The sequence below is a fragment of the Bombina bombina genome, chromosome 2 (assembly GCF_027579735.1).
Source record: "Bombina bombina isolate aBomBom1 chromosome 2, aBomBom1.pri, whole genome shotgun sequence".
NCBI lineage: Eukaryota > Metazoa > Chordata > Amphibia > Anura > Bombinatoridae > Bombina > Bombina bombina.
The window spans coordinates 894,509,637-894,522,297 of record NC_069500.1 but is presented as its reverse complement, the minus strand read 5'-3'; the positions used below and the strand labels follow the sequence as shown (position 1 = coordinate 894,522,297).

The following is a 12,661-nucleotide window of genomic DNA, read 5'->3' as shown; positions in this document are numbered from 1 at the left end:
TTTTAATTTAAATTTAAATGTCACAACATCAGGTTCAGCTTGATGAGAAATTTTTCCTGAATCTGAAATTTCTCCATCAGACAAAACCTCCCTCATGGCCCCTTCAGATTGGTGTGAGGGTATGACAGAACAATTATCATCAGCGTCCTCTTGCTCTTCAGTGTTTAAAACAGAGCAATCGCGCTTTCTCTGATAAGTAGGCATTTTGGATAAAAGATTTGCTATGGAGTTATCCATTACAGCCGTTAATTGTTGCATGGTAATAAGTATTGGCGCACTAGATGTACTAGGGGCCTCCTGCATGGGCAAAACTGGTGTAGACACAATAGGAGATGATGTAGTATCATGTTTACTCCCCTCATTTGAGGAATCATCTTGGGCAATATCATTATCTGTGGCAGTACTGTCCTTACTTTGTTTGGACGCTATGGCACAATTATCACATAAATTTAAATGGGGAGACACATTGGCTTTCATACATATAGAACATAGCTTATCTGAAGGTACAGACATGTTAAACAGGCTTAAACTTGTCAACAAAGCACAAAAAACGTTTTAAAATAAAACCGTTACTGTCACTTTAAATTTCAAACAGAAAACACTTTATTACTGAATATGTGAAAAAGTATGAAGGAATTGTTCAAAAATTACCAAAATTTCACCACAGTGTCTTAAAGCCTTAAAAGTATTGCACACCAAATTTCAGAGCTTTAACCCTTAAAATAACGGAACCGGAGCCGTTTTTCAATTTAACCCCTATACAGTCCCAGCTATAGTCTTTGCTAAGACCCAACCAAGCCCTGAGGGGAATACGATACCAAATGACGCCTTCTAAAAGCTTTTTCAGAGATTCTTAGATCCTCACACATGCACCTGCATGCCCTGCTCTTAAAAAACAACTGCGCATTAATGGCGCGAAAATGAGGTTCAGTCTATAACTAGAAAGGCCCCCTGACTGCCATTTTATAAGCGTTCCCCAAGATTATAAATGTCAAATGTTAGCCTAAATCTGAATAATATGCACAAATAAAGCAATCGATTTAGCCCATAAAAATGTCTACCAGTTTTTTAGCCCATAATAAGCCCTTTATTCTGTTTGTTTGACTAAGAAAATGGCTTACCGGTCCCCATGAGGGGAAATGACAGCCTTCCAGCATTACACAGTCTTGTTAGAAATATGGCTAGTCATACCTTAAGCAGAAAAGTCTGCTAACTGTTTCCCCCAACTGAAGTTACTTCATCTCAACAGTCCTATGTGGAAACAGCAATCGATTTTAGTTACTGTCTGCTAAAATCATCTTCCTCTTACAAACAGAAATCTTCATCCTTTTCTGTTTCAGAGTAAATAGTACATACCAGCACTATTTTAAAATAACAAACACTTGATAGAAGAATAAAAACTACATTTAAACACCAAAAAACTCTTAACCATCTCCGTGGAGATGTTGCCTGTGCAACGGCAAAGAGAATGACTGGGGTGGGCGGAGCCTAGGAGGGACCATGTGACCAGCTTTGCTGGGACTCTTTGCCATTTCCTGTTGGGGAAGAGAATATCCCACAAGTAAGGATGACGCCGTGGACCGGACACACCAATGTTGGAGAAAAATGCATGCAAGAAGCATTTCTTATAAATGTCTCTTGTACTTTTGTTTCAGGCAGTGGCTTACATTACTATACGCAATCGCACAACTAAGAAACATTAGTCAAATGAGCGAGCTCAGTCCCACAGATTCACTAAGACAGGAAAAATATCTTTAAAGTCCCCAGCATCGTCAAATCTTACATGATACTATTGAGACTTTCAATAAATCTTCTCTCAATTCATTTATGAACGAGCTTCCTAGTAACACAGATTGGTAATGCTGGTAGGATTGGAGAGCTTGTTCTCAGTAAATTGCTATATATTACAGTGTTTTCCCCAGGACCTTTTTAATGGGTGCACCACCCGGCTAAAATTTGAGCCAATATTAAACTGAAATGAGTTAATAGTGAACATGTTCAATTTTTATTAAACAAATTATCATTAAATACATTTATGTTAAATTGTGCAATTAATTGTTGCTTTGGATAGCTGAAAATAAAAGAACATTAGAAAATATTACACTGCCCCCACCTGGGTACTTCATAATGCAACCTGGCTTGCAACATTTTCTTTGGAGAACACTGTATTGTTAAGTGAATGCATTGTCTACTGTTCATATAATTTGTTTAGTGAAGTTTGGCATATTAAATCATAACTGATATTATACTTGTATAAATATTATATTAAATAATTAATAACCACTGGCTTTAGACTCTAATTAGCATGTGGTTGTTTTTTTTACCCATTTACCCTGAATCTTTTTTGAATCTGCGTCTTCATTTGTTATGGGTACTTTTTTATATAAACTCAAATATTAATTCACCTTAAATATTAAATTAAGAATAGTTATTTTGTCCTCTTTTCAACTCTGTGAACTGTTTCTTCCATTGCTCTCAGAGAATGGAGAGTGCATTCTGAAGGATACAGGACCCTGACCCTGCTACATAATAAACTGTAATTGCGTCTTTTTTTTTATTCATATCAAAAGAAAAAGTTTACAAGTTGCGGAGACGCAGCTCCGACGTGTACAAAAGCCAATTCCATTTTCTAAGGTAAGATTATAAAGGAAAAGAAAGTTGTCACAATAACAATAATGCTTGTTAACATTTAGGTTGGACTGATTCTTTTAGGTGTGACACATAAAGAAAACATTAAAATAACAAATTACTGGATGTCTCTGCTTCCATAGATATAGTTGTTGTTCCCATATTTAGGCTAACAATAACAAAAGGTTTTAGCAATAATTATTATTATGTTTGTATATCTTAACTCCATGAGTTTAAATTAATATATCTCCTGTGTTTTTAGATCTAATGTAATTGTCCCATCTTGTGGACATTTCCGCATATCTGTCCATTTTGTCATTCTTTAAATAGAGAAGTTCCTTCAAATCCAAGAACTCAGAGACTATCTTGGTCTACATAGTTATTTGTGGTACATCTTTGCTTTACCAATTCTTGGCTATCACTATTAGTCATAATGAAAAATAATTGGAGGTATGGCTTGTATTTAGTTCGGGGGGGTTTGTTTAGTAACCATATCAAAGATCTAGCGGGATCTGTATTTCTAGAATTTTTTCAATCTCTTTTATAATTTCTCTCCAGAACTTTTGTATTAAGGAACACCACCACCAAATGTGGGCCATACCGCTTCCCATATGGCAACAGCGCCAGCATGTGTTATTGGATTTAGGGAACAATCAATGTATTCTGAGAGGGATAAAGTACCATCTATGTAAAGTTTTTATGTTTAGTTTTACTAGTGATGAGGAAATTGAAGCTTTTAACGTGTAGTAAAATAATAGTGAACATGTTTATGGTAAGATAACAAGTACTAAGTAATTTTTCCAACTCTCTATATAGGGTTATGAATTTCCTGGTTGAGTTTGAGACAAAATATTTTGTATATGGTTGATATTGTATGTCTTGGTATGGGAGTTCTTATGAATAAATGTTCAAAATTAGTTAGTGGTCTTATCATATTTCTGGCTTGCGGGTATACACGGTATAATAAGTGAAGGCACTCTGTTATAGCTGCACCAGTATAAAGGATATATAATATAAGCAAACCAAATTAAAAAAAATATATAAAGTTTTTTTCAAGGGGCATGTCATTGGACTAGATAGCAATGTACATTTTGCTTAAAAGGTTTTAAAAATATGTATGTTTGTATATAGATCTTCTGCAATGCAGTATTTACTTGCTGATATATATGCTATACATATAAAATAAAAATGACTTTAATGACCCTTTAAAGGGACATTATACACTAAATATATTTTGTGCACCTTCCTCTTATTATGGGTGTCACCATTTTGTATCCTAGGATGCACTGCCGGTATCTGAAGGAGAGTTGCTATCAGTATGGGAATTCAATGAAAGCTCAACACAGCGGCACCCATGACTAGAGGGAGGAGGGGAATAACCTCTATACTATGCTTATAAAATGGTTTTAGTGTTAAATGTCCCTTTATGGCTAAAATCAAACATAATTATCCCTTATATACTGAAATGCTACTTTTGATAGTCACATAACAGCTCTCAGCGCCCTCCAGTTCCCAAGTGCAGTGTATCAAGCAGCAAAATACCTCCCTCTAGCCCAAGGTGCTGTAGCAGTGGTGGATCAGACCACTTTATGTAAAGTAAGAGCGAAAGGAGTAGGCACTACTCGGCGTAGAGTAAAACCAGTCAAAACTTTTATTTCACATGTCTGTTGGATGCTTTTTAACGTTTTGTGAAATAAAAGTTGACTGATTTTACTATACACGCCGCGTAATGCCTGCTGCTTCCAATCTTACTTTTGATAGTCATCTACTATTACTTTTGTAAATACATTTGTACTCACTGAGCCTCTCTCTGAGCCACTGGCAACACCAAGAAGTGCAAAATTCTTCAGCATTTCACAGCCGATTGCACCACATCCAACCTGAATTATAAAATTAGACTTAAGTCATTATTAGAAAAACAGCTTTAATGAACATTAAAGTTTAATTTACTTTCTTTTTTTTTTATTATACTGAACTTGAGTTTAATCACCACGTACAATCCTAACAAATATATAGTAGCTAGAATTAACATTTATGCAATTGTCATATGCTTGGCATGATTATTATTATTATAATTTATTTGTATAGAGTCTCACATTCCGTGTGATAAAGATAAAATGACTTGAATATAACAAAAAAAGTTATGCAAAGAGACAGATAAGAACAATTAGAAAGTGCAGTTATTAAAAAAATATATATCAGTAATTTCGGTCAATTTAAGATTTGCATTTTGCAAACCATTATTAATATATTAGTAATTTCTGTTTAATTATTAATGCTTGCATTTTGCAAACCATAACAAAGAAAATATACTTACCAGAAAAACATTGAGGTTGTGAATTTTCTGGCAAAAGGAGTCTCCGATACAAGCTCTTAATGCATCATATCTATCCCCTCTGTGTATAAAACCAATAAAATAGTTCAGATATTTCACAGTCATAAAATTGTTATGTATTCTGGGTTCTGTTCTAACACAAACAGATCTCCTTTATTCACAACAAAACATGCAAGGCATAAGCATCACGTGCACACACCTGGTGCACACGTGTGAATGCTGGCTGGTAAGTTTTGCTCCATGCACAATTCAGAAAGCATTTTTCCTATTCAAAAAGCTTGAGCCACCAATCTCAGCACAAAAAAACATAAAGGAAGCCTGCATGCATGTTAGGGACATTGTACTGCCCTTAAATGTGTTCCCAATGGTCAATTTTACCTGCAGGGATGTACTTAATTGTTTGCAAAAGCTACTTTCCATTATTTTGTTATTTGAAATAGATGTGCTTGCCTTATGAAACCACCACCTACATTGAAAATATGAACAACATATCTGTAGTAAAGCTATGTAAACAGGAGACAAGATCACTAATTAATCCTCCAGTGGGTGGTAGGAGACATATTTTTGTATCTTTAATAGCTGGTTGTGCTCATTGAATGCCCCCAGCCATAATTAGAAATTTCAATACCTAACTATTAGTCTGTGTGTATAGATATACTGTAGATAACATTAGCAGGTCTGCCCATTTTAATGAACATGTCCTAGAGAACAACAGGCAATGGTTTTAATGAGCAAAGCCAGCTAACTCAAATACAAAAACAAACATGAAGGAACCATTTCACATACCTTTAGTATTCTGCAGTAGGTATACCAACTCATTTGGAACACATTAAGGGGAAGCAGATTTTATAATACAGTATCCCTTTAAACTGTTGGACACCACCTTACTGTTTTGTCTCCTGTGCCTGCAGTTTTCTTAAGTCATTATGTTTGTTTTTTAACCCTTTCCAGGTGCCAGTTGGAGAAGCACCACATCTTTACACTGTAGAGTTCATATATTCTTGCACCCTGTGACAGGTGTTGAATTTTCACAGTTCAGTGACATTGATGGCTATTTCACAGCTGTATTAAGCGCTTCGGTTTAGCACACACATTACAGAGCAGAAGTTTTACATTTGTGTATTTTTTAATACGCAGATTAAAAGTTACATAATATATATACAAAAAGGTGACATGAATAATATAGCAAAAATGTAAAAAATGTAAAGCTCTGTATCAAGCACACTAACTCATCAGCCAAAAAGTCTGCAACGTCACTGGTCCGTGAATGCGCAGTGCCAAGATGGTGGTACAGAGGTGTGAAGCTGGACCAACCAGCCCCTGTATAATAATAGAACAACAAGAGAGCTGCAGGCAAGGAAGAAACATATTAGCATGATGAGCAGTACCCTGCTAGTGTACTTGTGCCCAGCAGTTTAATAACATTTAACTAAACATAATAACTATAATGTATTTCATGCAATACATTACCTTGGAAGAAACTCATCTCTACTGATCTGTTCCAGTGAATTCACAATTTCCATGGCATCCAGAAAAAGCTAAAAAAAAAAATAAAAAAAATAATAATAACAATGACAAAAGTAGAATGAAAACAAAATGACTTGAACATGTTGAATATGACTTCTGTTTAAAATAAAGTTATGTGTGCTGTTCAGAATTTTCATGGCTCTTTAAATGTAAAATGATGCAGATATAATAGACTCTAGAGGGTCTCAATACCCCTTATTACCAGCTTTAAGAATGAGGAAAGGCAAATGATTCCATTAGAATTTGCACCTTACAAGTGCAGCCTGCCTATCATGATAGCCCAAATATGTTTAAAAAAAAAAAAAAACACATTATCTTAAATATTATGTCCCTAACATCAGAAATATTGTATGGGTATAACAGTGCGGTACCACTATTGAAAATATTTACCTCCATAGAAAGACCAGCAGTGTACAGGGTACGTAGCTGGTCATTAAGGGGTTAAAGAAATGGTCAAACATTTACTCTATTGTCATTATTATAAAGGGTGTTATCAAGGTGCACAAACATGCATTTCCCTGCTAGTTAAAACTGCCTTTGCATGACAAAAAATATTTGAACATGATTAATTGATACTTTCATATACACAATAGAAAGCATTTGACTTTCCATTTAATAAATCATCTGCAAATGACTATTATAAAAGGGACACAAATGGACATTTTATTACTGCACTATTGCTTCCGAAGAGCTTTGTTTTTAATTTAACCACCATAAAGGGGTTAAACACTCAGTTAAAATGAGCACCAGACCTGCAGTGAGCACATAGCTATTGAACCAATCAGGCACACCATATGTACATAGCCATCAATCAACCAGACATGTTCAGCTCTGAAGAGGAAGTGAATTGCTCAAACACAAGTGTAATAAAATGTTCAAGCTTATTACAGAATTGTATTATTATTTCTCTTTTAAAAGGAAAAGTTACTCAAACTGTTTCTATTGTGCATATGAAAGAGCAGATTTTAAACTGATTAATGAGTTGCATAGAAAATAATTATAATAATAATAATAATAAATATATTTTTATTTTCTGATGTTATAGGATAACATAATAGGACAGAAACATACCCATTGCTGTAAAGGAGAAAACTTTCCGGTCACTGCTTTCAATACCTCTTGGCTGGCTATTCCCCCTATAGTAGCCGCAAGAGGAGCCAAGAACCCTCGAGCTGTCCAAGACAACCACTTTATCAAATTCCTATCCAGCTGAGGCTACAATGAAGAGAGAGAGGCATGGAAAAATAAACAATTTAAATCAATTCAAGTAATGTTCCTTTCTACAATTATACAATCTATGCATACAAGTTAATTCAGCAGTAATATACTTTTAGGGATTCTGTGATATTGATAAAACATTAACATGAAAGGCAAAATACTACAAAGATTTTTAGTATTTGTACATTATACAAATTTGGGTGGCGTATTTTAGGTACCAGTAGACAAGATGAAAGTGTGTTATGGATTTAAAGTAAACATACAGGCAGCTAACCTTAACCCCTTAACTGCCAGGCAAACGTAATGCACCATACAGTGCTATCATTGTAGGCACACTGGCAATCATGGGGTTGTGATGTTGCATGAACCTTCTGACTCATACAATTTCACCTGGTAATAAAGCATTCAGCAAATCAGATTATAAAAAGATTGACGTAAGATGATTGGCTCGATCCAAGTTAAAGGGGCACTCAATTAAAACATTAATTATCTTAATGCATAGTAAAAATGTGCAATGAGCTTTCATCATTAATCTTTACTGTTTCCAGTAATGAAACGAGTCTTTTTTTTCACACTCCAAAGAAGTTGGAGTACACCCTGCAAACTTCATATTTCTGAACTTGTAATATGCTGCAAAGAAAAATACCCAAGAGGCTTTTTAAAAAGGGGTATCTTCATAGACTGTAAAACAATGCAGAGGTTACAAAACAAAATGAATGAACGTTGAAAATGTTTTCAAAACTTCTATTTTGTATGTGAATCCTCTGCAATCCAGTGATTCATTACAGAATTATCTATCTATACAGCATATATATATATATATATATACATACATATATATATATATATATATATATATATATATATACACATACACACACACACAGTATATATATATATATATATATATATATATATATATATATATATATATATATATATATATATATATATATATATATATATATATATATATATAAAAATTCAACTCCTAAGCTACTAATCAGGCCAAAATATTACTCGCCACTGATACCACCCATCACCTGCTCACACTACCCCCACTACCACACCCCCCCTTCCCTGCATATGTTTAGCTATTGTGAAACACCTTATAATGTAGTAACAATTTTCGATATTTGTTATTTTAAACCATAACAAATAAAATCCCTTTAATACAATTATTAAAAATATATACATTTGCTGTCCATTTGGAAGAATCTCCCTTTTACATGATGCAAAGTTGTGCAAACCAGGACAGGTTAAATCTAAGGCAGCAGGGACATTAAACAAATCTGTTTAGTGTCCTATTTCCTTTTTTAATTTTGCATGGGTAGTAGCCTGGACATCTAACCATGAGTATCTAACCATGGGTGGCCTTTACCTTTATTAAGGGGACAATCATTTAAAATAGCTGATTTTGCCTGCAGAAACTGCCAACTATACTAATCTTGTCTATACTGCAGCATTTACCATCAAAAAGCTATGTAATCAAGTGGTAGTGGCAGTGGGGGTATAAGAAAAAGTGTCCCTGCAGTTACTTTGGAAAATTCAGTGATCTCCCCAGGACCTTTTTTATGGGTGTACCACCCAGCTGATTTTACTGACCATCCATCAGTATTTAGGTAAAATTAGCTAATATTAACATTTTCAATGTTATGCAATTCATTTGTGCTTTAGATAGAAATGTTATAATATTCAAAGTCTTGCACTGTCCCCACCTGGCTTCTTCATAATGCCACCCAGATGGCAAAATATTCTGTGGAGAATATATATTTATTTAAATGTCAATGTATTGCCTGATAGTAACAACTCGGCTATATTGCTTTGTATCCCCCAATACGCCACCTGTCTTGGTCTACAATAAAAAACAAACCATAATTTATGCTTAGCTGATAAATTGTTTTCTTTCTTGGTAGTGAGAGTCCACGAAATCCATTTATAACCTATGGGAAATACTTCACCTAGCCACCAGGAGGAGGCAAAGACACCCCAAACAAAGCATTAAATATCCCTCCTACTTTCCCTACCCTCTAAGTAGTTCAAGCCGAGAATAAGGAAAAGTAGAGAACTAAAAAAAGGGTACAGAGATGCCATAAGACTGCCGCCCCTACATTATTTTAGGGCGGGTTTCTGGATTCTAACTGTAAAGAAAGAAACTAATTTATCAGGAAAACATAAATTTTGTTTTCTTCCTAATGGCAGCGAGTTCACGAAATCCATTCATAACCTATGGGAAACTAATACCCAAACTGTGGAGTCTATAAAAAATGTAGGGATGGAAAGGTAGGGAAGGCAGTCCTAAGTACTAGGCACCACCACTTGAACAGCCTTTCTCCCAAAGGATGCCTCTGCTGAGGCAAAACCATCAAATCTGTATTACTTTGAGAAAGTATGCAATGAGGACCAAGTAGCAGCATTACAAATCTGTTCAACTGAAGCCTCACTCTTGAAGACCCAGGAAGAAGGCACCACACTGGTAGAATGTGCCGTAATTCGTGATGGTGGCTCATGGTCCACTCCTATATACGCCATGCAAATCAAACTTCAGAGCCAGAATAATAGGGTAACAGCAGTAGCTTTCTGACCTTTGGGCCTAAAAGAATGCAGGACAAAGACGGAAGATGACTGACGAAATTCCTTGGTAGAATGAAGTTAGAACTTCAGAGCTCGAACGATGTCCAGATTATGTAATAACCTTAGAAAAAGAAAGATTGGGACAAAGAGAACAACAATTGCTTGAATTATATTATGAGTATAGACAACCTTAGGTAAAAAACTCATCTATGTCCACAGAACAGCCTTACCTGCATGAAATACCAGATAAGGCGGGTCAAATTGAAGGGCAGACAATTCAGATACTCTACAAGCAGATGAAATAGCTAACAGAAACAAAACTTTCCAAGTTAGAAGATTAATATAAATAGAATGTATAGGCTCAAACGGAGCCTGTTGAAGAACTCTAAGAAAACGATTAAGGCTCCATGGAGGAGCAATAGGGAAGATTAAGGCTCCATGGAGGAGCAATAGGTTTTAAAACAGGTCTAATTCTAGCAATAGCTTGAACAAATGACTGAACATCTGGCAAACAAGCCAAATTTTTATGCAACAAAAAAGAAAGAGCAGAAATCTGACCTTTAAGAGAACTAGCTGACAGGCCCTTCTCTAATCCATCCTGAAGAAATTGAAGGATATGCAGAGTCTTCACCTTATGTCAAGTGAACCCCCGGTCTGCACACCAAGACAAACAAGTCCTCCACGCTTTGTGGTAAATACATCTGGTAACAGGCATTCTAGCCTGAATCAAAGTATCAATAACCGTCTTCTAGAATCCTCTCCGGGACAAAACTATGCGTTGAATCTCCATGCAGTCAGCCTCAGAAATATAGATTTTGATAGAAAAACAAACCCAACGCCAGAAGGTACGGCCTCTGAGGTAGCCGCCAAAGACATCAAATTTGTACAACTTTGTAAAAGTATGTAAGGAGGACCAAGTAGCCACCTTACAAATCTGCTCCACAGAGGCCTTGTTCTTAAAGACCCAAGAAGAGGCCACAGCTCTAGTTGAGTGAGCCGTAATTCTCTGAGGAGGCTTATGTTCCACTGTATCATAGGCCAAACGGATAACGCTCCTCAACCAAAAAGACAGAGAAGTGGAAGAGGCCTTCTACCCTCTACGCTTCCCTGAAAACACCACAAATAAGGACGAAGTGTGTCTGAAATCTTTCGTGGCCTGAAGATAAAACTTCAAGGCTCGAACCACATTCAAGTTATGCAGTAACCTTTCCTTAAACGAAGAAGGGTAAGGACATAAGGAAGGAACTACTATCTTCTGATTGATGTTACGATCTGACACCACCTTGGGAAGAAATCACAAACCAGTGCGAAGCACAGCCTTATCAGTGTGAAAAACCAGGTAAGGGGGCTCAGATTGCAAGGCCGCTAATTCAGAGACCCTGCGAGCCGATGCAATAGCCAGAAGAAATAGAACCTTACAGGAAAGAATCTTTAGGTCAAGCGCATGCATAGGCTCAAACGGAGCCCTCTGCAAAACCTTAAGAACCAAGTTTAAGCTCCAAGGAGGAGCAGAAATTCTAAAGACTGGTCTGATCCTAGACAGAGCCTGAACAAAGGACTGAATATCAGGAAGCTCCGCTAGCTTCTTGTGTAACAGCACCGACAACGCCAAAATCTGTCCCCTTAAGGAACTGGCGGCAAGACCCTTATCCAGTCCATGCTGGAGAAAGGCCAGAATCCTGGATACCCTAACCTTGTGCCAGGGATATCCACGATCCTCGCACCAGGATAAGTAGGTCATCCACACCTTATGATAGATGCGACGGGTGACCGGCTTGCTGGCCTGGATGAGAGTATCAATTACTCTCTCAGAAAAACCTCTTAGCCAAGACTAGGAGTTCAATCTCCACGCAGTCAGCCTCAGAGAATCGAGATTTTGGTGTAGAAAGGGAACCTGAACCAGTAGATCTCTGCTCCAGGGTAACCTCCATGGAGGAGACGATGACATCCCCACAAGATCCGCAAACCACGTCCTTGGTGGCCACAACGGAGCAATCAAAATGGTCGAAACTTGCTCCTGTTTGATATGGGCCACCACTCAAGGAAGAAGTGGCAACGGTGGAAATATGTAAATTAGGTTGAACTCCCAAGGCAACGCTAAGGCATCTATTAGCTCTGCCTGTGGGTCCCTGGACCGCGACCCGTATCTGGGTAGCCTGAAGTCGAGTCTGGACGCCATGAGGTCCATTTCTGGTGTACCCATCTGTTGCAGTTCTCCGCAAACACCTCAGGATGGAGAGACCATTCCCCCGGATGAAACGACTGTCTGCTGAGAAAGTATGCTTCCCAGTTGTCCACACCCGGAATGTGGATCGCTGAGAGCAAACAATTGTGAGTCTGCCCATTCCAGAATCCGATACACTTCCCTCATGGCTAGGG

The 12,661-nt window shown here is 36.9% G+C and overlaps 1 protein-coding gene across 1 annotated transcript in view; it reads right to left on the bottom strand.

Moving 5' to 3' along the window:
• Positions 1-12,661, bottom strand: part of UBA6 (ubiquitin like modifier activating enzyme 6) — a 250,035-nt gene that overhangs the window by 138,381 nt on the left and 98,993 nt on the right. The window contains exons 14-17 of the mRNA XM_053703266.1: positions 7,562-7,705; positions 6,434-6,501; positions 4,946-5,024; positions 4,428-4,508 (exon numbers count right to left, since the gene is read on the bottom strand). Of these exons, the coding sequence (XP_053559241.1) occupies positions 4,428-4,508; positions 4,946-5,024; positions 6,434-6,501; positions 7,562-7,705 (372 nt within the window). The remainder of the gene's footprint in view (positions 1-4,427; positions 4,509-4,945; positions 5,025-6,433; positions 6,502-7,561; positions 7,706-12,661) is intronic.